The sequence below is a fragment of the Crinia signifera genome, chromosome 1 (assembly GCF_055691185.1).
Source record: "Crinia signifera chromosome 1, ASM5569118v1, whole genome shotgun sequence".
Classification (NCBI taxonomy): domain Eukaryota; kingdom Metazoa; phylum Chordata; class Amphibia; order Anura; family Myobatrachidae; genus Crinia; species Crinia signifera.
The window spans coordinates 242,245,759-242,272,064 of NC_139217.1; the positions used below are offsets into that span (position 1 = coordinate 242,245,759).

General features: G+C 43.9%; 1 protein-coding gene across 2 annotated transcripts; it reads right to left on the bottom strand.

Moving 5' to 3' along the window:
* Positions 1-1,136: 1,136 nt before the first annotated feature.
* PGPEP1 (pyroglutamyl-peptidase I) lies at positions 1,137-24,196 on the bottom strand. Of its 2 annotated transcripts, XM_083179466.1 has the most exons (6): positions 23,985-24,196; positions 16,769-16,821; positions 15,856-15,943; positions 11,895-12,011; positions 9,302-9,534; positions 1,137-5,223 (listed from the first exon to the last, which is right to left on the bottom strand). In XM_083179466.1, exons 5-6 carry the CDS (start codon positions 9,505-9,507, stop codon positions 5,031-5,033), a joined length of 399 nt encoding a protein of 132 aa, XP_083035592.1. In that variant the 5' UTR covers positions 9,508-9,534; positions 11,895-12,011; positions 15,856-15,943; positions 16,769-16,821; positions 23,985-24,196; the 3' UTR covers positions 1,137-5,030. The 2 variants fall into 2 exon arrangements, with proteins under 2 accessions (XP_083035592.1, XP_083035591.1); XM_083179465.1 differs by lacking the exon at positions 15,856-15,943.
* Between the last annotated feature and the right edge of the window lie 2,110 nt (positions 24,197-26,306).

Genomic DNA, 26,306 nt, shown 5'->3' on the forward strand with positions numbered 1-26,306 from the left:
TCCACCCCCTGCTCAGATGGTTCTGACCAATCGTTTTCTGCATGGAACTCACTCCGTGTTCGCACATGCGCAGAAACGCCTCTGCACAAATCGCAAACACCAAACATCGGCCGTCCGACCGCACACGCAGCCGTCCGACTCAATCAGAATAAGGGCCATAGTATGAATACTGGGTCCTCACCCAAAATAGCTGCCACTGCTTACAGATAAGAGGTTTACATGTCTGGATAACAGAGAAAGTACTAAAAGCCAGTATCTGCATCTGAGTGATCAATCTTATGTATGAAAAAAGGGGGCGCTTTTAGGGCCAAAGAGTGTAGTAGTGAATGAGTTAAATTTGACTGGCTTACTAAGATGTCAGCCAACACACTGTGTGCCTGATTAATTCCCGTTCGCTTCGTACTTGTAGCCTACATGAATCATAGTAATGTTCATTCAATGCCATGAACACAATTCCTAAATTAAAAGTTCTTCCATGCCTTTTTACATAGAATAGAGACATTTTTTATTTAGGACACAAGTACTTGACAACTTTTCTAACTAATAAAGTAACCCTGTAAAGCACTTCCATATAACCAGGGCTATTTTTCAGCAGGCTCCAGCGGGAACTGAGGCCCTTATTCTAGTTCACTCTTTCTGACAAAATATTTCTTAGATGGACACAACTATGTGCACTGCAGGTGAGGCAGGTGTAAAACCCCACCCAAATCTAATTCTCTCTGTACAAGTAACACCTGCCTCACCTGCAGTGCACATGGTTTTGTCCATCTTAGAAATATTTTGCCAGAAAGAGTGAACTAGAATAAGGGCCTCAGTTCCAGCTGGAGCCTGCTGAAAAATAGCCCTGCATATAACAGAAAGAATACATACAAAGCTATTAATGGGAGTCACGTGTGCATACTTGCTAACAGACCAGATCTGGAAGCTAAGAGGAGCATGGTGAACGACCAGGAGGGCAATAAGGGAGCATGATCTGAAATGCACGCACTGGTTTTCTAAACAGTATTGATGGCAGGTACGATCCAATGTAAGATTTCAATGATGGGCAATCTGGCCAGCAGTAATGACAATCTTAACATAGCTTGCAAATGATAAAATACAACACATTAAAGCTACGTAATACAGTCTACGCATGATTAAAAATTGTATGAATGAGCACTTTATTACACATTTGACACTGATCACAAGGTATTTAGTTTGTACCAGATACATAGCAATTAAAACAAATGAATTATGTTTTTAGTCCAGCTAGTTAATAACTATGAGAACTTAAGTAATGTGCAATGCAAACCATATCCACTTCATATATGAAGGAACATAGCTAAATATGCTGGCTGAGCAGGGCATCTAGTAAGTAAGCGGATGTAGCACAACATTATTAACCTGATCATAGCCGACAACAGGTGTGACCGATAGGAGGAGAGGTAGAATCTCAGTCATGTCCGTTTCTGTAAGTACATGTAGAATTAGCCTATGCCACATATTATAAACATTGAAAATGGCCAAAATCTATAGTACACAATATTTTTACAACCATTTTATAAAGAAAAGGCAGTAAGTATAATTATATGCAGCCTTGTTGCTTTCATAAAGATTTGCAAAACTGTGTAGGGCTTTGGCAGAGCAAGAAGATTCTAGCTGCGGAGGTAGTCAAGTTCAGACATACATTTAAAAATTACTAACGGCAACAACAGTACATAGGTTACAAAAAGTTGCCAATCACAACGTTGAATTTACCAGATCCCTTTTTACCTCAAGTCAGTCATTTTAAATACACAATTAAAAATGAAGATTGTGACTAACCAATTACAATTTTTGGTACAGTTCTGTAGCAATGCTGCAGGCCTGACAAATGCAATATATCTAGGGATATGCTTTAAGGAGAGTGCTTTAATAAGGCACAACTATCCTCATGACCGCACCACCCAAATCAGAAAAACAAACCACCAAGTGGCATTATTTAGAACCTGCTAAATCTAGCCCTTTTTCTTTTTAAAGAACACTGGGGTAAACTAGGTTCGCCCTTTACAGAACTCTGTGGTCTAATGATGCCCACACACTAGAACAATGTTTTTGCTGATTTCCAATAAATCGGCTGATATATATCGTCCGATGTTGGCCGAAAATCGATCGATATTGGTCCGATGCGCGCTCCAGTGGATCTTTTGCTAAATCTTCTGATCTTACGTGCTACATGAAAGATTAGAAGATTTAACTAAAGATCCATAGGAACGCACAGGGGATCTTAAGAAAAATCTTTGGTAAAGATGTGCGCTTGCCTGAAATCTTTTGTCCAGCACAGACAAAAGATTAAGGCTATAATTTATGCGCACATCTTAAGATCGTAGATCTTTCTAGTGTGTGGGCACCCTAAATCCATTACATATTATACCATGGATACATGGAGCCAATTTAAAGAAGTATCAATTTTAAAAAGGGCCAGACCAGTCCTAAAAGTGACAGAAATAAATCGCTCTATCACTTTAATCACTTTTGTCCTGATACAAACGGTTTCATTTAGACCAACCTCCTACTTGGTTTACTGTGGTGGGATGCATCACATCAATTACTTCACCAAGTACTGGATTGCAGTGTGCACACTACGCTTGAAAAGATCCTTTACAACAGACATGTCATGCAATAATATGTTCTGCATTTTCTACACTCTAAGATTTGATAGGATTGTATGATCAAAAGTGGCGATACATTCTAAAGAAACTTCAAGCATAGAGGCGTAGACCTTAGCATGTGGAATATCCTACTTGCTTAACAAAAATGTGCCTAGATTTGTATGTAATAAAAGATGCAAAATTGTTAACATGAAGAATATTTAATGGAATTTGTGCTTTCTAGTTGTATTTTTACAATCCCTGGGATACAAACAATGTTTGTCCTCTAAATTGATTGTCTTGCGTATAAACTTTTGTAGCTGTAGGTTGTAAAAATAGACACATTGCAAATGATGAAATGGCTAAGCAATATGTTCTCAAATGTGCAAATCGGTTGTAATACCTTGATTAAGTATGAATACAGTTAAATCCAAAACAGGTTAGCATTGTGGGTGCTTTGGACACTGGATAGCTTGGCACATGCTTTGGAAAGTGAAGGAACTGTCAAATACAAAAGGAGACCTGGGAAAAAGTGGAGATCACAATGGGGTTTATTCTTTCTGACAAAATCCTTCTTAGATGGACAAAACCATGTGGACTGCAGGGGGGCAGATGTAACATGTGCAGAGAGAATTAGATTTGGGTGAGTTATTTTATTTCTGTGCAGGGAAAATATTGACTGCTTTATTTTACACTTCAATATAGATCTCACTTTGAAGAAAAACCCCACCCAAATCTAATTCTCTCTGCACAAGTAACATCTGCCCCACCCGCAGTGCACATGGTTTTGTCCATCTAAGAAGGATTTTGTCAGAAAGAATGGACTAGAATAACCCCCAGTGTGACCAGACTGAAGACAAAGCCAGGGAATATGCATACACCACACTGTTTACCTGTGCATAACAAAAATGTCTTTTGTCCTCATTTGTCGATAATGACTCTCTGTGCAGAAGGATTTCACATATACAAACAAATGGCACATATCATACTCATAGTATACTTCGATATTTAAACATTCAATGAAGCCTTAACTGCAGAACAATAAAACCCCAAACAATAAATTATCCCATCCCCACAACATTAATCTGAACATATACATACCTGGTCATAATCTACCTTGCTTTTAGGATTCATTTTACAAGTTTTACTACAGAATGAGAAATAATGAATGTTATTTACCAAATAGTTCCCAAATGTTTTGTGCCCAGTGACTTTTAATGACTTGGGCACACGTGAGGGGAAACCCGGTATCATGGCAGCCAGGACCAGACCGTAAAGGGGACCTAGGGGACAAAGGCTGCTACACTATCTTCTGATTGTGAATGTGTTCACCTTCCTCATCTGTTCTGTCTGCTGCCCACCACCATGTCGCATTAGGCACCAGGCATGATGATTATTCATCACACACACCAAAGTGGCTGGCTGTGGAGAATTCACTAGTCCTGGATTATGGAAGATCCATGAGAGATGGCCAGGGGGAGTGAGGTGGCTGCAAGCGTTAGCCAGCCAGTAAGGAGGAAGGGGCGGGATGTGATGGAAAATCTGCATTGGGACTGAAAAAGATCCATGATGTTGCTTAAAGCCTGAAGAATTGGTCTGCCGCATAGTTTCAAGAATCAAATTGAGACTGAGACCACAGATTGGCTTACTGTCATTGTGCCAGTACTACAGTTATACAACATAAGCTAACAGGGAGGGTACAGAGGTTGAGCTCTGACATGTTGTGATCACTTTTATATGTCTGGGAATAATATGATGCTGGCATTATAAAGGGGCAGGTAAGCTACAAATAGCATAAAAAGATAAGGAAAATGGATAAAATGCACTTGATATACTTTGCAACTCTACTAAAGTCCATTATTTATAATCATTCATATATTATATTGATACCTGGTAATGTCTTCATTTGAAGGGCCTCCCTTTTACAAAGAGCAAGATGTTGGCGTGACACTACTTTGAAGTGGCATGTATTTCCGGAGCGGAACCGGCTAAAATCTAGCCCAGGTCAGTAAAATTGGCCAGGGCCGGTCCTGACTAGACAAGGGTGATGCACCAACCTTTCAGATTGTATAAAGCCACTGTTCCCCACAATTAAAAGAACAAATCTAGACTAAAGTTCACCAATCGAAATATTGCCCCATGATTAAAAAAAATATATGATAAGCATTCCATTTTTAGAAGTACGATCTACTGCCATAGGCCCACCATTCCTTCCACACTATAGGCAGCAATAAGCAGATTTGACAAGGAAGAGGGGGGTGACAATACCCCCAAAAAATTGCCAAACATGATAAAGTAACTGGAACAGGCGATCAAATATTCTGTGGTCTGAAAAGAAGAAGTGTGCTTTCATCAGTGTTCTCGATGCATTTTTTACATACAAAGATTAGTTTTCGCAAAGAAGAAGAAACGTTTTGCTCGTCAATGTTTGTGATCACAGTTGATCTGATCTTCAGATTGCTCCAGCATGTCCAGGATCACTTTTAGAATGGCATGCACAGCTTGCCCCAGCTGTTCTGATGAGTACGGCTTACCTAAAGGAGGCACATGGATGAACACAGACTTGCCATGGCTCTTGTACAAAGAGGTGTAGTAAGTGAAGTCACACAGGTACCTGAAAGAAATAGCCAGTTAGAAATGCAATGCAACTATTCTGCTTGCCAGTAAGGCTAGTGACATGCTTATTTCACCCCATTGAAAAACCTAGTGGTTGACAATAATTAGCAAAGGGTGAGCGTTATCCTTACAACAGCATTTCCACAACATTGCCGACACCACAACTCACATATTTGTTCACAGACCTACTGGGCCGCGAACAAAAATCAGACTCTGGAGTTAAGGCGTAAACAGATTAACTATATCTACACAGGCATTGCCAAGACCAAGTAGTTGTTGTTACGCCACCTGTAATATGCAGTATAGGACTTTGGTTCCAAGTAGACAAGTAAGTAGTAGCTGCTCTATACAGTACATACATATCTCCAAAATAGTAATCCAGACACAATTTTACATATACTTAAAGTTAGATACACACTGAAGCAAGGGTGGGCAATAATTGATAAAGTACACATTCCATCATGCCTTGTATCCGTTTTAGCATGGCCAAATAGCAAAAGTAAGGCAAGGCATACTGGGATGTGTTGTTCATAAACAGCTGGAGGGACAATATGCCATTTCGTAATGACAAGAAACCTACATCACACCATATGTACCTGCCAGATGCGAACGCCTGAAGTCGCATGCAAAGTTGTCAGGTTTAATGTGCTGCATATCAAACCTAGCTTTAGAGCTAGCGATTTGGTCCCTATTGTTCAGTGTGTACGGCACACCTTATGACAAGCAATTTGACATCACCTTCATTCCACATGTAGTAGCACAAAGGTTGTTCTAGTTAAGTGGTAGCGAACTCCAGTCCTCGAGAGCTACCAACAGTTCACATTTTCCAGACAACCTAGCTGCTGCACAGGTGCACTCATTACTCACTAACACATTTTAAAAGATCCACAGGTGGAGCTAATTTCTTCATTTGTGATTCTGTGAGGATATCTGGAAAACATTAACTGTTGGTAGCTCTCGAGGACTGGAGTTGGCTACCCCAGTTCTAGTGAGTACAGGAGTAACGATAAATTGCATGCAACCAAATGATGGAATATATATCTTTTGGATGTTAGAATGCTGTGTGTATACGCTCAACTTATTCTGGTCTCAATGAATATCGTAAAGTTAGAAATACTGGTAGTCTCTCCAGAGTGCAACCAGTTTAACGTAACATTTTGCTCACCGGCATGTTTTAAGTTATAATGTTTGCATGGTTAAACATGCCTTAAGGACCATTACAACAGTGTTGGGAAATGCCTAAGCACTCTGACTTTTACAGTAAATTTCAAGAGCAAATCTCTTCAGTGTTTTTTTTTTTTTTTAACCAAAAGATCTTTAGGGGGAAATTTAATAGGATGAGAGATACAGAAATTGAGAGATTTGGAAGAAATCAAGTTTTTTTTTAAAGTGGCAATCATCTACACTGCAAAATTGGGGGGCTACAGGAGCTGGCACTTAAATAAAAAAAAATCAATAAACTTTAAACAGAAGAGCCTTCCCTCTGCAACCCATAAAAGGCAGTGTATTTTGCTCATTTGGTGGAATCATTTTTTGGGCTTCAGGCTGATTCATCTAAAAACTACTTGATGGATTTAGTGGAACAACTCTGGTGTAGGCAAGGTGGTGGTGCAATGCGCCGCCCAGGTGTCACAGAGTTTCATCTACAACTATTCTGGCTACGTAGACTATACATTCAGAATCTGCATTCCAGGAACACAGTCAAGGGCACTTTGGAAGATCTTTCCTACTGATGCATGTTCCCTTTAAGCCAGTTAGATGTGTTCCATGTCCAGGCTATGGTCACCCTTCTGCAAAGATGCAGCAACTAGAATGGAATGTCAACCAACTGCTCATTTTCCAAGACTTCTCCGCAGAGGTCACGAGGTGCGAGGAAAGAGTTCTCCCCATTGTGAGCAGATTGGTGAAGAATCACACTAAGTTTGCCCTGTTCTACCCCGCTAAACTGCTTATATTCTCAGGAACCTCCTTTAGCTTACTTGCTGGAACAAGCGCAAGCTACTTTTTCACCAGCAGGCCCGGACACGGCTCAGGATGACCAGGACCTATGATTCCTGACTGACACCTTTGAGCTCAGACTTTGCCTACAATTTCCCAACGCCCTTTAAACGTTCTGCCTGCCGTAGGACACATCTTTACCCAGGAGCGTTCTACTAGTAAACTTTGTGTCCCGATGGAGGTCTCCTCTGGATGTAATGGCTGAGGGGACGTCTCCCACTCGCATCTACTTTTCTACCAGAGACGGTAAGGGCTTATACTGAAGAGGGATGTTCACCTGACTTCACATATTCATAGCCCTTCGCAGCATGCTCACCCTGAGCGATGCAGTGCAGATTCATTGGTACCCCTATTGTCCTATGTTGTGGATAATAACTTGCTTACTCTGTTTTTCAATTCTTATGTGTATCAATGAGCTGGAGAGGGCCTACTCTACTCACCCTGCTTATACCATAGCAGGGCCCTCCTACCTCCAGGTCTGTCTGTTGTTACCCACTTTGTTTTATCACGGTCTACTATTGTAAAGCGCAACGGAATCTGCTGCGCTATACAAGAAACTGTAAATAAATAAATGCGCGCGTTACAATCATTCACTCACCCACTGTAGTGACAGAGAGTGGATTTAACTCCTGTACCCATCTTGGGTCTCGGATAGCATAATTTATGGCTGGGGCGAGTCTGTTAGTTTATGTGCAGAGAGTTGCTCTCCCCCCCCCCCGGAAGTCTACTTGTTTGTTTACTACTGTATCTGTTGTGTGGGATGCAATGTATACGCCCCTAAGTTCTTTTCTAAATTGTTCTTTAGAAATCTTGTTACCCTATTGACGGCCTACCTCAATTGTATTAGCAGCAGACTTTAATGTTGTAGCTTCCAATTTGTTAGACAGAGAGTCCAAAGCCACCACTAGACGATCCCCCCAAGACATGGTATCCATTACTTGATGTCAAGCCTTCACTTAACAGATGTCTGGCAGGCCTGTAACCCAGTTGAGCGAGAATTCTCATGTCTTACGCCAGCCCACAACACCCTTTCCCGCATAGATTATGTTCTGCTTTCCACATGGCCCTTTCCCCTAGTACAGAACGCAGGGATCGAAACTATATCATCTCAGACCACGCTGCTTGCTGGATAAACTTATATACCCCTCAGGACAGGAGTTCATACATAACCTGGAGATTCCCCAGCCACCTAGCTAGTTCTACTAAATTCAAATCCCTACTAGAATCCCCTTGAATGGAATATAAACACAACAACGTGGCCACGGAAACAGACTCACCACTTATATATTGGCACTGGTGCTACGTGGTGCAATAATCTCCTATAACTCACACATATGTAGGGAACGAACTATGCACTATTTGGAAGCTCAGTCCACATTAATGGCACCTACAACCACAAATAAAAAAGCATTTAACCAGGCGAAAAACAGTATTTGACACGCTCCTGACCAAACTGGAAACTAAGCTATCCTTCCAAACACAGAGCAATTATTAGATTCAGGGGAAAATCTAACAGATTAATGACAAATTTATTTACAAGGCTTACACCCCCACTATGATTACCTCCTTGAGGGATGATAATGGCACTCTTTTCCATAAAGGGCAAGACATATCAACTGTGCTCCATAAATTTTACTCAAAACTCTATTCACCTGCGCCTGTAGACCAAACACACAAAACCACCTTTTTGGTCCACGATCACACTCCCTACCCTTGGGGCAGACCAAACCAATTCACTGCTGGCTGATGTCACAGAGGAGGAGGTAACCAGAGCAATCGGACAGCTTAAGCCAGGCAAAGCACCAGACTGAGGATGTCGACCTGGTGTCTGATAGATTGTAGTGTGGAGCCTTTGAATGACAAACCATTAACTAAATTCCCAAGAAAACAAGTCTCCTGGGGCTGCTTATCGGGGATTTAGCATTGCATGCCTGAGGCACGTGAAGCACAAACCCTGTTAAGTGCTGGCTTACGGAGATAATTAGAAGACATCAGGTGATTGGATGTCTTACCTAAACGAAAGTTATGTCAAAAAAAAAAAGAAGAGCAGCAACTTCATAAAGTTATGTGTAACGTACCTGCCCGCATCCGTAGACACTGTAAACTGAATATCTGGTTCAACAGCTGCTGCTCTTTTGCACACCACATCCATGTCTATAGCAGACTGCAAGCATTCTGGGCCTCCTTCTACACAGCACTGTGTCCCTGGGCAGAACCGGCAGTTGTCTAGACCTTGGTAACCTTTGTTGTGGCCACATTTCTCTAGTGTTATCATTGTAGCCATGCCAGACACTCCAACATGAACTATCAACTAGAAAGCAAATAAATATAGATTATACAAATACACACATGTAGATAGCAGCACATTTGCAAAGCATAATGTGGGTTATAGTTACAATGACCTGGTTTTTTATCATGTTTACATTTTTGAAGCAGTGGCAAACTGTATTATAGTTCATGGTATGGAGGATTTTAAACATTAAACAAACTATTTTAGGAAGATTGACTTGGTTAAAAACAGGATATTAATCAAATGAGGCAATTGTATGCCCCATACTGTAAACCCACATTTTAGACCATTAGCATCATTAATACCTCTTTTACACCGCCGCCGGTGTAAAAGGGGTTAACCCGTGTCCCTTTACACAGGACTTATACCCAGATCATCCTGACCAGGGGAGAACACGGGCAGGACCTGGGTAGAGGGCAGTGTAAACGGGTACACCAGGTCATCTGACACGGCTCCCGTTTACATCAATAAGGGAATCCCAACCTAGGACGGGGGAAGGGGGGGCCACACATAGCCTCCACTGCTGTCTTCTGTACTCTGCAGAGAGCAGAGTATACAGGGAGGACGTGATTGAATGCCTGTGCGCAGCATCCATTCACTTAGAGGACGGGGGCTGGGTGCACGGTGGCAGACAGGCAGCTCACCTTGGTGCCGGGCTTGCCCCCAGCACGGCGGTCCGGGACCCAACGATCCCGGTGCTTGGAGATTATGTAATCTCCAAGCGCCGGCTCAGGAACCGCTTCCGCAAGGGGGGGGGTGCAGGTGAAATTTGCTGTGGCAGCTGCCGGTGTAAAAGGTAACAAACGCAGCGTCGGACGCAGGTTGAAGCTTGGGCCAAAAACCCGGGTGCGACCCGGCGTTTTGGTGTAAAACGGGTATAAGTGTGCTATAACAAAAAGCAATGAGGGGTTCACTTCCAGTAATATAAAAAATTAAGCTCTTTACAACTAAATGAAATTATTTGTGCCACAATACATTTATGCATGCTACATGTTATTAAAGACGACTAATAGCCTTTTCACACTGCTATGCTATGATTTTGAACACTGGTAAATCCTACGTGTGACCCAACCAAGACCCCTTTTCAGACTGGTGGCATTACCAGGCCTATTGGCAGGTATGTGATGTCACTGTAGACACTTGGAGAGATCACCTCAAAACACTGGCTCTTCCTATGGTGTGAATGGGTGCTGGGTCCCATCCACCCAGCTTACCCATTCACACGCCACCACAGTTGAAATGCCAGCTCGTTTGATGTGGGTTATTTCAACTGGGTGCTTTCACACAACAAATGTGCAATAACCCGTGATGTTGACGGCAGTGTGAAACGGGTATATTAAAGCATGAAAAAGATAAGGGAGATGTGTGATGCATATGACCTTCTTGTATAATAGTCTGGACAATTACATCTGTCAAGTGCTGCAAATTTATTAATCCCAATTTGTTAAAAAAAAATTAATCTTTCTTGCAGGGTTTGTGGTAATGTAGGACAGGTTAAGCGGTAGTGTAATGTGTGCAGAATGAACCATAGTGTAAGGAAGTGTAAGCAGGTAAGGGGTGCCGGGTGAATAGTAGTGTAAAATGTGCATTAACCCTTTGGAGGTCCGCACCACAAAAGAAGCAAAGGAAAATAAAGGTCTTTGCATTTTTTATTCACTGAGGATAATATTAACAACAACAAACAACAATCAATAGTTTTTTAAAATGAGACCCCACAGTTTGAGATATAGGCCTCTACCAAACGGTTGAGAAATCCATTTATGTTTAACTTTTTTTTGGTGCGGACCTCAAAGGGTTAAGGGGTGCAGGCCTAGAGGTAGCGCAGTGCAGTAGTGTTCATAGTGTTTGGGGAGGGGGTGTAAGGTAACCGTAGTGTAGTGCAGTCAAGAGGGGGTGCGGGGTATGGGGTGTAGAGAGGAGATAACATCAGGAAGCAGAGGAGGGAGGAGGACAGAGCTGCTGGTGATTAAATATGGGCTAATGCAAATGCTTAGTCATTAGGGAGGTGTTTAAAGGGTTGATTTTAGGAAAAATTGGACTTGCTCAAAAAACAAAAATCGTGAGCACTACAAGAAATAAAAAATATCTGCACCTCTGTAAATAATAAACCATGCTGTGCTTCCAATTAAATATACCCATAGAATTCATTATCTAGACAAATCCTTAATTTAAACATGTATAGTGCCTGTAGATGCCGTTCCGTATAAAAGTACACGGGGTTTAATGTAAATGACTAAATACAAATTATCAAAGTATTTTTGTTTGCAATCTATTTTCTTTTCAATAAAAATTAAATACCAGTAGTATAGTTTACCCAGTTTTCAGTAACAGAAAAAAAGATAAATGAACAACCAACTTTGTGAATAATTCCACAAATTTACCTGAGGCCTGTGCTTTATCCATAGATCTGGGATTAACCTTTGCACAGTTTGATATTCAACTGGAATTTCATAAACATGTAGATCAACCCCATCTCCAAGCCCTAGTTTTTTTAGTTCCTGAAAGAAATAGAAAGGTTTTAGGGAAACCTATGCTGCTTCATTGTTCCTGGCTGTCTGCTGGTTTATACAGCAAGTATTCATATTAAGGGAACAGCCAACCTTCCACATTTTGTGAACTCAATTAACAGTTTGCACTGTGCATATATATTTATGTACCTCAAAAACACACATTTTCATTGACCACCTACATTAGTCAGAAGTTTACAAAAGGACTTCAAAAAGGAACAAAGCAATATTATCAATTATAATAACTGGGTGCACACAGCCTTCACACTGACATTCAAACTCTCCCCAGTTGATAGGACTATAATATAATAGAAAAGCTGTAACAGGACAGCTTGTAAGTTAACTGATACTTTGATCTCATTGTACGTGTCTCCAAACTATTAATATGCAGCACCCTTGTGGGAGCAAAGGACACTTGTCACATGACAGTATGGGGGAAATTTACTAAAGGAAATTTGTAAAAAGTAGGTGTTTTTGTATCCAGAAATACACTTATTTTTGACATTTACTATCCCGAAAATACGGCATTTCGTATTGATAGTACATCAATACAAATACGAATTGCCGTATTTTCGGGATAGTAAATGTCAAAAATAAGTGTATTTCTGGATACAAATACACCTATTTATTTTTACAAATTTCCTTTAGTAAATTTCCCCCTATATGTGACTTCCCTAGTGGAGTTTAGATTTGTGCTCACCATCCCAAAATAACATTCATGTTCTAAAAGAAAGAATATTTTACTCTCTGCTTGTGTTCCTGTCAAAAAGGGGCTCTGATGTATTGCAGGGAGTGCACCAGGGGTGTATTTTTAAACACAATAGGACAGTATGTATTAAGCCTTAATAAAAAATATAGATTAACGCAAGGGCGATAAAGTGATAAAAGTCCAATCATCTCCTAGCTGCCATTTTTAAAATGTCCTATAACTAGTCGGCAATACTTGTGTATTTGCAGGGCGCCCAATTTACATACGTACGGCACCGTAGTAAAATTGCATCACATGCTGTGCAACGCGATGAGATTTCCCTTAGTTAATTTTTAGTGAACCCCCTGCCTGTGGACAGCATCACATCACATGCCATAAAACCAACTCCACGCCGACGTGGATAGAGGGGGTATGAAAAGGTCGGGAGGACGCGTTACGCATGCGCTCGCCACGCTTCGGGGTGACGTGGTGGTGTGCTAAATCCCATTGCATCACAGACATGTACACTGGGGGTGTTGTGCTAAATCGCAACGCACTAAAAATCACATGCAATTTTGAATGTGATGCGATCGGCGGTCAGGGTGCAGTGAATAAATGAACTAGTGAGATCGCATGGCACAGCACGAAAATGCGATTTCACTACGCAGAATATCCCACTAAGCAAATAGCATAGTGGGCGCCGTGCTAAAACACAAGTACCCAGTCAGCTAGGAGCTGACTGATTGAACATTTAACAGCGTCACCCTTGTGTTTATTGGAGAAGTACTTGGATGTACTCTCAACTGTGTACTTTAGAGAATATTTTAATAAAATATATTATAATGCACCATGAAAATATTTTATAGCACTGAAGCTGGGAGAGTTATATTGCAAGCAGCAGTGCCATGACAACTGAATCCCAAATGCTACAAACATAGAAGTACAAAATGTATTTATAATCATGTATAATATACAAATATTCACCTTACATCGCTGCTAGTCTAAGCAGATCTGGAGACCTTCATGGGTAAACAGTTGCTCAAGATCCTGTTCCCAGGTCCTCACAGGTGTGGATCATATTGTCGACCCGACTTAGGACGACAGTCATTAGGTCGACAACATTGGGTCAACAGGCAACTAGGTCGACAGGGTTCTAGGTCGACAAATGGGTTTTTCACTTTTTTATTACCCTAATGTCAACACAGTCCACATGGACACAGTTGGAAGTCAACTGCTTTGCTCGGCACACTATTTTATTCTCCCACCACGCCCTAGTAGATGGTAGGGCATGAAATACCGCCTGTTGGCACGTCGGCTCAAAAAACAATGAAAAACCCATGTCGACCTCGCAACCTAACCATGTCGACCTAATACCATGGCGACACTGTCCCATGTCGACCTAGAACCATGTCGACCTTGTTCCCTTTCGACCCAACGGTGTCAACCTAATGACTGTCGACCTAAGTTGGATCGACAATACGACCCTATCCCGTCCTCAGATCACTCAAAGGGTGGCAGAAGTAGCCATTCCTTGATGAAGGAATAGCTGTAACCACACCAAAGGTGATCCTAGCTGGCAGCTGCAAGAGTGAATCTCTTGGAGGGACTGGAAAAGGCACCTAGGCCTGGATTCTGATTCATACGGTCCCCCGCAAGTTTGCATGGGGGACCGATGTTTGTGCCCTGTGCATAATCAGGTCTTCTGTCTAAGCGCCCTTGCCGAACTGCACTGTGGGCTTGGCGCTCACACTGATTTGCCAATTTATGGATGGGTATGAAAATAAAGCAAAAACAGCTAAAGGCTAGACAAATAAGCTAAAAATAAAAAAAAAAAGAAGATGTAAATGTTATCTCAGAGAAAGAGGAGCAAGAACCAACTGATATTAGTACCTGGCAGGACTCATGACTTTTAAAACAGAACAAAAGTGGCCTCCTATACAGATTGGTAGCAGTGCAGTACATGCAGCACCCTCTTGGGTGACATTAACAGTGAAGGAACGAAAACTACATGTTCCCACTACAGATACTCATAAAGGATCCCATACACGCTCCGTTTTGCGGCTCTGTTATGTACTTTTAAAGTACACATCGTATCGGATAACATGCCTTGTGCATTCACTGCGATCAGATACGATGTGTAGCTAGTACAAAAAGTATGTGCAGCACATACTTTTTGTACCGTACTATGTGATGCGCGGGAGAGCGCATCGCATAGTACAGAACGAAGCGTGTATGGGCTCCTTAAGGGCCGAATATTGATCACAACAGCATGACAACCAGATACAGACACATAATATACATCATACAGGAATAGTACAGGTCTCCTCACAGAATCACAAGTAAAATAATTAGCTCCAGTTGTGGCTCTTAAAATGTGTCAATGAGTGCATCTGTGCACCTGCTGGTGACCTAGCAAACGTGAACTGTGTGGGGTCTTATGCGGTGTACACACGGGGGCGATCGCTGGGAATATGGTCGCAGGCGACCATATTGCCAGTGATTGGAGTGCGCACCAGCGATAAATCGCCGGGTGCGCGCTCCTGTTTTCTGCCCCATTGTAATCGCTGGTCGCAGGAGCTTACTCCTGCGACCAGCTAATTACCTCTGCGGCTCCCCCAGCAGAGGTTCCTTTTCATCAGCGACCATCTCTGGTCGCTTGATGAAAAGGAGACACTGAGCAATATATTGCTCAGCAATATATCTCCCCCCGTGTGTACGCACCTCTAAAGAGAGTTTGACTTGAGCACAGGTGACCTAATTAGCACCTGAGTTATTTTGATTTAACCATCTGTCTTGAACCCTGGATTACATTTAATCCTGCACTGTTTGTGTGCCTGGAGGACCATTTGTAGAACTGCACGCTATGTATGTGGGCTCCCAAAATAGAACATGTAGTGACCTATACTATTAGTTGGGCAGTATACAAAATGCTTCTTGCATGGATGGGTATGTAAATGCAGACACCAATTAAGCCAGAAAAAAATGTGGTAAGTAAAATTACCTGTATCAGAACTTTACACAAACAAAAATGTTAACCTTTTAACTATACAAACTTGTGAATACAGAAAATGACCTGCATGTACATGTTACAATAAGTCATCCCATTCGTCCGCATATCAGCCAGGAACACATCAATCTGACGTGTACCTATCTTAAACTTTGGATGTATACACATTCAAACAGGCCAAGAAAGAGGAGGTCCATTGGGTGATATCATTTCAATGCTATCTTCAGGCTGTTGGATTAAGTAAAATAAATAAATTGTTTACTGAAGCAACAATTAAGAAAATTAAGAAGAAAACACACGGAGGTGTTCATATATAGCAGGGGTAGCCAACTCCAGTCCTCGAGAGCTACCAACAGTAAACGTTTTCCAGGTCTCCTCACAGAATCATAAGTGAAGTAATTAGCTCCACCTGTGGATCATTTGTATGCAAATCACATGCAAATATTGCAAGCAATTCGATACGTGACGCTATTCAGCACACCCCCAATATCCATGTCACCCCTAAGTGTGGTGAGCATAGCGTTACGCGTCCTTGCGACCTGTTCATACCCCCACTATCCACATATGCGTGGAGTTGAATTTATAAAGTGTGGCGAGCACAATGAGCCACCGAGCCCAAAGCGTGGCGAGCCCCACAAGGGGACACTGAAAACGATCCTGAAGTGTGGTGAGCGCAGCGAGCCCCGCGAAGGGACACAGATTACTGGACGTGTATTCTGCGTCCCCTCACAGGCTCATTTTAGGCGGCCGCTCGCCACGCTTTATAAAATCAACTCCACGCCGACGTGGATAGTGGGGGTATGAACAGGTCGGGAGGACACGTAGTGCGCTCGCCACGCTTCGGGCTGAAGTGGATAGTGGGGTTGTGCTAAATCGTAGATCGAATCGTATGCAAATATCGCATGCGATCCGCTGGGAAGTGTCGCCGTGAAACTACATAAGTACCGATAAAACACCTTTTCTGCCATAAACCTTCATACAAGTGTATTCTTCAGCTAATTTTCAGATTCTGGATTAGTTAATAGGTCATTTTAGGGCACAGAAATTACTTACCTGTACTGCTACCCAACTTGCATTAACAGCATGCTCACCAAATGGCCCAAATCCTACAAAAGACAAAAGCAAACGATAATCGCAATATCTTGTGGCTTCCAAAAACCTATGGAGTATGTATAGATATAGTGTACTTGTATGACTACAAACGTGGTGAATAAGACTGCAAAAGGTAAAGTGTTTTTCAGTTTGCAAACAAGAAATAGAATTACTACTTAATGCAGAACTTTACATAAACGTCTTCTTTCCTTAGTAACTTTTTATTTAACATAATAATCGAGATCCTACTTTTGAACTTTAGTCCATGAATAAAGTTCACTGTAAATTAGACGTAATATTTATTTATTATTCATTAACAGTTTCTTATATAGCGCATACATATTTTGCAGCGCTTTACAGAGAATATATAAACATTCACATCAGTCCCTGCCCCAGTGATGTATAACTGTATAACTATCGCACCCCTCTTATCTGCAGGGGGGGGGGGGGGGTCGTTATATCATTATATGAATATAAATTGTGTATCATATTTTGAGTATTCTTGTCACAAGCTTCTATTTCAGACGTCATGGCTCTATTCATTATTTATTATTATTTATTAACAGTTTCTTATATAGCGCACATATTCTGCAGCGCTTTACAGAGAATATATAAACATTCACATCAGTACCTGCCCCAGTGGAGTTTACACGCAAACACGGGGAGAATATACAAACTCCGCAAAGTTAGGGCCATGGTGGGAATTGAACCCATGACCTCAGTGCTGTGAGGCAGTAATGCTAACCATTACACCAGGCATCTCCAAACTATGGCCCTCCAGCTGTTGTAAAGCTACAAGTCCCATCATGCCTTGCCACAGTTTTTCTATTAGGGAATGCTAAAACTATGGCAGGGCATGCTGGGATGTGTAGTTTCACATCAGCTGGAGTGCCATAGTTTGGACAGGCCTGCATTACACCATCCGTGCTGGTTTTTCAATAAAACAGGTTACAAAAAAATAAATAAAAAAAGATCTAGAGATTACGTGCACTATTGGGAATTGTGTTGAACATTTCTACATTGTACCCATAGAAGTCACCTTTTATACAATTCGGGATGCGGTCAGTTTCCCGGCGTTCAAAATCCCGACGCCGGAACCCCGACCGCCGAAATCCAGACACTTTCTCCCTCCGTGGGTGTCCACGACACCCATAGAGGGAGAATCAATTATTGTGCCGAGCATAGCAATGCACTGGGCCCGCTGCATGGCGAGCGCAGCGATCCCGCAAGGGGGGGTGTGATCCACGTCCCCCTTGTCGGGATTTCGACGGTCGGGATTCCGACCGCCAGCATTCCATACCGAATCCGAAAATTCCATGTGTAATACCCCGGGAATTGCACACAGGTTTTTTTTATCAGAGTTATTCCTGGGAATTACACGGGTGTCCTCTAGTGTGAACAGGAGGGACCCGGGTTTTTCACACAGGACGTAAAAAAGCAATCTAATTGGGGAATGAGTTCAGGTGACATGTAACGTCCATTTAATGCTGCAGGAGATAAGACTTGGTGCACTAGAGGGATGAGGTGGTGCTGGCGCTGCTGGCTGTGAGAGGGGAGGAGGAAATAAAGAAGCAAGTGAATGGCACGGTCAAGGTGTCAACAGTTTACTACAACATATCAAAAATACTGTCTGAACGTGGCATCCATAACACCCAGCAACAGGTTCTGAACAAACTTAAAGCAATTTGGGCTAGAGATGTGCAGGTTCTGATTAAAGGTGCCCATAGACGGTCCGTTCCCGGACCGTCCGTTCTGTACTATGAGATGCGCGGTACAAAAAGTATGTGCTGCACATACTTTTTGTACTAGGTACACATCGCATCGGATCACAGTGCATGCACAAGGCATGCACTAGGGATGCGATCCGATGCGATGCGATGCGTGCTAATTAAGTGCCGAACGGATCCGTTAAACGGACCGTGTATGGGCACCTTTACTCTGATTTCAAAGCAGGATCTTATTGGCTATCCTAAGTCACATGACAGTTGATAGTCAATAAGACCCTGCTTTGAAATCAGAGTAAAGGTGCCCATACACGTACCAATTACCCGGTACTTTTTGTGCTAAAATAGCATTGCATCGCATACACAACAATGCTATTTTAGCACAAAAAGTACTGGTAATCAGTACTTGTATGGGCACCTTAAATCAGAGCCTGTACATTTCTACTTTGGGCCTTATTCTGGTTCACTCCTTCTGGCAAATTCCTTCTTAGATGGACAAAACCATGTGCACTGCAGGGGGGCAGATGTAAAATGTGCAGAGAGAATAATACAGTATCTGGGTGAGTTATTTTGTTTCTGTGCAGGGAAAATACTGATGCTTTATTTTTACACTGCAATATAGATCTCACTTTGAAGTAAAACCCCACCCAAATCTAAAGGTATGTACAGATTTTCTGTCTGATCTATCTGGTGGGAACAAAAACCTGGAAATGTATGGGAGCAACCGACAATCAAAAAAATGTTCTGTACTTGTTTCCTAGCACGGCCACAACGATTTCTATCGTGGTGGTCGCGTCGGAAAAAATCGTGTCGGTCGCATACCAAAACGCACACGACGCGACCGACGCGATGTACCCGATTTCTCCATAGGCTTCAATGTTAAAATAATTTAACATTGAAGCCTATGGAGAAATCGGGTCCATCGTGTCCATAGGCTTCAATGTTAAATTATTTTAACATTGAAACTGAGTCCATTTAACATAGTAAAAAATGGGTAAAGGGCCAATATGGGCCATTTCTCATTGGGTATGGCCCCGTCAAGTGTGTAAAAAATAATGGCCCCCCATTGTGGCCGCCACCCCCACGATTGACGCGAACCCGAAGCGTGGCGAGCGCAGTGAGCCCACGAGGGGCGGCGGTGCGCGCCCTCCGACCTTTTCATTCCCCTACTATCCACGTCGGCGTGGAGTTGAGAATAGATTAGTGTGGCGAGCGCATCGAGCCCGAAGAGTGGCGAGCGCAGCGCGCCCCGCGAGCAGTGTTCCCTCTAAGCTGTGCGCGCGTGCGCGCGCACACAACTCGACGAGCATGCGCACAGACATTACAACAGTGCGCACAAAGCAGCAGTGATCCCTTTTTGCAGTTGTGGACTCAATTATTGTGTGTTTCATCCATTAACTACATTGTGTACTGTATTTTGAATATTTAAATGTTTAATATCATTTTGAAGTAAAGTTAACATAAATGCTGAATGTAATTTTCCAGTTATATATAAGTGACGCACAAAATGTTTAATTTCCTTCCAAAGTTGCACAGCCAAAATCTTTTGTCGCACACAGCCTTCGTAAAATTAGAGGGAACATTGCCCGCGAGGGGACGCGGACAGCTGTGAAGCCCGCGAGGGGACGCGGATACCTGTGAAGGTATCCGCATCCGCTCGCCACACTAATCTATTCTCAACTCCACGCCGACGTGGATAGTAGGGGAATGAAAAGGTCGGAGGACGCGCACCGCCGCCCCACGCGGGCTCGCTGCGCTCGCCACGCTTCGGGTTCGCGTCAATCGTGACGGGGCCATACCCAATGAGAAATGGCCCATATTGGGCCTTTTCCCATTTTTTGCTATATTAAATGGACTCAGTTTCAATGTTAAAATATTTTAACATTGAAGCCTATGGACAAATCGGGTCCATCGCATAGGCTTCAATGTTAAATATTTTAACATTGAAGCCTATGGAGAAATCGGGGGCATCGCGTCGGGCGCGCATACGCTTCAATGTTAAAATATTTTAACATTTTAGCCTATGGGGAAATCGTGGGCATCGCGTCGGTCGCGTCGTGTGCCTTCTTAAGGCACACGACCGACGCGATGTACCAGAGTTGTGGTTTTTTCAAAGGAAATCGCGGGCATCGTGTGCCTTAAAGTTAAGGCACACGATGCCCGCGATTGTGGCCGTGCTAGGAAACAAGTACCAATTGTTCCCAAACACTTGAAAACAGACAGTGATCAGTCAGACAAATTGTTTAATCCTTCTGATATAACAAATTTATCAGAGGATATATTTTTTAGTTTTTCCTGCATTTGGGTGGAACATTTTGATTGTTATATGCTCCCATACATTTCCAGGTTTTTGTTCACACCAGATAGATCAGACGGAAAATCTGTACTTGTGTACGCACCTTCAATACTGGATGGCAAAATCGACAGTGAACTATTTGATGGCAAACCCTTGGGAATTGTTTACAACATTGCTATAGCTCACCAATCAATAGACACATATAAATTACACCATTTTTGTGGCTGGATGACCTCAAGGCTGCATTTGGTACTTGTTTCGGTACTTGTGTATTTTGGCGGCGCCCATCGCATCGCATGCCATAACACATACGATGGTATGCGATGCGACGCGATATCGTACGATAGTGCACGATGGCATACAATTTTGAAATTGTATGCCATTGTACATGGCATACGATGCCATACGATGCGATGCGATGCGATTAAACATTGTATAAGCACCCTAATGGGTGCTTATACAATGTTAAGCACCCAAATGGGTGCTTACAATGTTAAATGCACCCCCACGCCACCCCCCACTATAAACGTGAACCCGAAGCGTGGCGAGCGCAGCGAGCCCGCGAGGGGCGGCGGTACGCGTCCTACGACCTTTTCATACCCCCACTATCCACGTCGGCGTGGAGTTGAGAATAGAATAGTGTGGCGAGCGCAGCGAGCCACCGAGCCCGAAGCGTGGCGAGCGCAGCGAGCCCCGCGAGGGGACGCGGATACCTTCACAGGTAAACGCGTCCCCTCGCGGGCTTCACAGGTGTCCGCGTCGCCACGGACACCTGTGAAGCCCGCGAGGGGACGCGTATAACTGTGAAGGTATCCGCGTCCCCTCGCGGGGCTCGCTGCGCTTGCCACGCTTCGGGCTCGGTGGCTCGCTGCGCTCGCCACACTATTCTATTCTCAACTCCACGCCGACGTGGATAGTGGGGGTATGAAAAGGTCGTAGGACGCGTACCGCCGCCCCTCGCGGGCTCGCTGCGCTCGCCACGCTTCGGGTTCACGTTTATAGTGGGGGGTGGCGTGGGGGTGCATTTAACATTGTAAGCACCCATTTGGGTGCTCAAAAGCACCCTTTAGGGTGCTTATACGATTTTTGGTCGTATAGGGGGTCAAAATCGCGTCGCATCGCATCGCATGCCATCGGGTGCATGGCATGCGATGCGATGCGATCTGTTCGTCGTACGACGGACATCGGGGGCGCCGCCAAAATACACAAGTACCCTTGTTTCCTATCTGGGCGCCCGCTAAGTTAATTGCGCACCATGCTATTCTCCGTAGAGAAATCTGATCGCATCGCATCGTACACATACACGATATTGAACGATGCGATGCGATTCGATTTCCCATAGGAAACAATGTTAAATGGATCAATTTACCCAAATCAGCATAGGGAAGAATGGTAAATGGGCCAGAAACCCCAAAAAAACCCACAGAGCAGTGGAATGTCCCCCCAAAAGTAGTTGACGCCACCCCGCCATCAACGTGAACCAGAAGCGTGGCTAGCGCAGCGAGCCCGCGAGGGGCGGCGGTACGCGTCCTCCGACCTTTTCATGCCCTACTATCCACTAGGGCGTGGAGTGAGAATAGAATAGTGTGGCGAGCGCAGCGAGCCACCGAGCCCGAAGCGTGGCGAGCCCCGCGGATACCTTCACAGGTAAACGCGTCCCTTCGCGGGCTTCCCAGGTGTCCGCGACGCCATGGACACCTGGGAAGCCCGCGAGGGGACGCGTATAACTGTGAAGGTATCCGCGTCCGCTCGCCACACTATTCTATTCTCACTCCACGCCCTAGTGGATAGTAGGGCATGAAAAGGTCGGAGGACGCGTACCGCCGCCGCTCGCCACGCTTCGGGTTCACGTTGATGGCGGGGTGGTGTCAACTACTTTAGGGGGGACATTTCAATGTTCAGGGGTGTTTTTGGCCCATTTACTATTGTTCCTATGATAATTTGGCTAAATTGAGCCATTTCACATTGTTTCCTATAGGAAATCGAATTGGATCGCATCGCATCGTTCAATATCGTGTATGTGTACGATGCGATGCGATCCGATTTCATTACGGTGCCGTACGTAGAAAACCTGGGCGCCCAGATAGGAAACAAGTACCCTGCATTTCGCCTGGTTTTACTCGTACACACTGGAGGCGAAATGCTGCGATATTTAAAAACTGGCAATGGCTGCCAAATTTGCACCACTTTCACTCAAAACTACTTCCCACCCTTGGGGGCAATGAGCACTTTTGAGCACCATCCATCTGCTGAGAAGTACAGTGGAAATAATGGGAATTCAGCTGAACAAGTCACCGGCAATTGAATTGCCCCCGTAGCCTGTAAAACTCATTATTAAATGGATATTATAGTAGCCTTAGCTGCATAACCATGGATATGCCTAGACATAATGAGTCAACGGCTTAAACGAAGCCCGACCTCTACATTAAATACAGTAATGAATAATATTTGTACAAGTTTTTGAGCTTTAAAAGCTAAATGTTTTCATTTTAATCCATTATCAGATTTATTAACATAGTAAATTCCACTAATGTTAAACTTTTTACAAGGACTTGTGCGAGAATTAAAAATTAATTGAAGGTTCTGTCTATTATGTGGATTGCCAAGACAAGAGGGCTTCCTTATATGTGCACCCATGTAAAAGGGACCATTAAAAAAATAAAAAAGGAGGGTGTTGACAAAATCAATGTGTTAATATCCTACTTTTGTGGATTTAAGTACTCAAAGTTAGACACCTAAAGAGCCCCGCATGAACTGACTCACTGCTAGCTCAGCTGTCACAGAAATTCATCATTGTGAGCGGTTCCAAACCACCTGCATGTCACAGGAAACCTGATGACTGCGCCGAGGATACTGGTCACCGGGAGATATACACGCTGTACATACATAGCGGAATTATTCATCTGCAGGACACGAGCAGTGTAAACGCCATCTCAGCGTGTAACACACGCAGCTCAGCTCTCGCCCTATGCATCAACAAGTGGCGGCTCTCGCCTATGCATCAACAAGTGGCGCGGTGCACGGATAGTGCATAACAAATTCTGAGAGTACAGCATGAAGCACAAAGGAGAGCTAGGAGTGCCGGCAGCTGCAGTGTTGTAGGGTGCTTCCTCCACATGCCAATATAGGGAAGTGCCCACCTGCCAGTCTCACTTACCGGTCACTACCACACATTTCCTGTGATCCTCCATAACAAGTAGGTCACGTCACACCCGACAACGCTCCGCCGTCTCCCCTTTAGCCACCTGCCACCCGACTCTTCCAATCCAATACTCTCTCAACCGCAAGCGGCAGCTTCAACTCACGTCATGTGATGTGACCGCCTCCGGAGTCAGAGTGCGTTCCAAGCCTCGGTCTCATACCTGGCACGTGACCACTAGCTTTGCTCATCTTTAGCTTGAAATAATGGTTTATCTATGTACTAAGCTTTGGAAAATGCGAGAAAGAGCTAAAGTAACAGCTAATCAGCTACTGACTGCCATGTTACGGACTGGGTTTGATAAATGTCATATAGGTGCAGGTTGGAACAAATATGCAGAGGTGGAACAAATATGCTTCGCATAGTGTCACAGCAGTAGTTTCCGTTATTCACATTACACCACATAGTAGTGCCACTTGTACACATTGCGCCTGGCAGAGCCCCTCATACCCCTTAAAGATTGCATTTATAACCCGGGTTATTGCCGGGTCAAGGTGCTATGTGAAAGCACTGAACTGAAAAACCAGGTCGACCAACCTGGCATTTCAACCCAGGTTTTAAGAAGGGTTAAACCAGGGTTGCCCTGTAAAAGGGTCGGACATGGGATCAAAATTCCAGGTCCGACCAGGGATAGCGATCTGAGAGAGCCGTTTAGGCATACTGTGCCAGGATTATGCACACCCCAATGCCCATTACAAAGTGTCAGACTGTACACTAATGCCAATTACACGTTGTCACACTGCAGTACCCAATACACATTATGCTGCACCCTGTAGCGCCCATTACACATTATGCCGCACACTGTAATTACATATTGTTGCAATGAACACCGTAATGCCCATTACTGCACACTGTAATGCTCATTACACATTGCTACACACTGTATTGCCCATTACACATTATGACACACCATAATGCCCATTACATCTTATGGCCCCAGTAATGTTCCTTACACATAATTCACCCAGTAGTGCCCCTTAAACAATGCCCATATTAGTGCCCCTTACATAATTCCCATATTAGTGCCATATAAGAGGGGAGGAGAGAGCTCACCACCGCTGCCTTGTGTGGTGTGCGCTCAGCTTCTATGCTTGCTGAGTGACTCATACCATCACCGACAGACATTTCATATATGGTGCAGGCTAGTGAACCAACTGGAGCTCGCGGTCCGGCAGTCAATCACTAACTGAGGCTGCCGGTCGATGAACTCTGATAGGCTGGTGGGCAGGTGCCATATTTAAAATGTCCACCGGTGCTGGTCTGAGCCCCCCAGCAGCCAAGGAGCTGAACACACACCACACAGGGCCACAATCAGCCTACTTGTGTATCAGGTCCTGGCCCCCTCCCTGTAGTATTATTAACAGCCCCCACCCTGTAATTTTATTAATATTAACAGCCCCTCAGCTCTAATTAAAATTTCTGCATTCTCCCCCCCCCCCTTCCCCCCCCCCTCCCCATCCCACATGACCTCCTTTATTTTTGTCATGTTGGTCCCCTTCTGGTAACCAATGGCCACTGATTTACCAACACAATGGGGAGCTGGGCGGACGAGGTTAGCTGCGGCCCCGGTGGCTGGCTTTGGTCTCCTTTCTGTGCGCCAGCCACCCCCGCCGCAGGCTGCACAATTGCACAGCTGAGCTCAGTAGGCAGCCGTCAGAGCCGGACTGATTCTGCAGCGTCAGACTGCAGAATCAGTCCACAGTAGAGATCCGATCTTTCTCACACACACACACACACACCCCACCGCCTCTATGCAACATCAATTCCCCACTGTCCGCATCCCGCCCAACACACACACCCCGCAGGCACCTGCACTGATGCTGGCTACCGAACTTTAAGTGAAAAAGAAAACAAAAGGGACAGAAACAGCGACAGTGGTGCAGAGGGCTTCATGAACTGGCATGGGCCCGTCTGCACCGCCAGTAGTTTCGCCCCTGGCTAGTTTATTGCGCTCCACTTTATCTCTCTCCAAAGCTTATTTCATACTATGTAAACACCTGAGTCATTCCAGGTTGTATTCTGGAACATAGGGCAGGGGTGACTTGGACATGGTCTGTGACCTAACAATGGAGCACGAGTGCCAATGCTGAGAGCTCAGCAGATGCGTTAACTAATTGCATTACAGGAAATGAAAATACAGGTTGAGTATCCTTTATCCAAAATGCTCGGGACCAGGAGAATTTTGGATAACGGATTATTCCGTATTTCGGAATATTTTAATATTTCAATGATGTATTTTGAAGTATCTTGCATTTATGCTGTATAAACACATAATATACA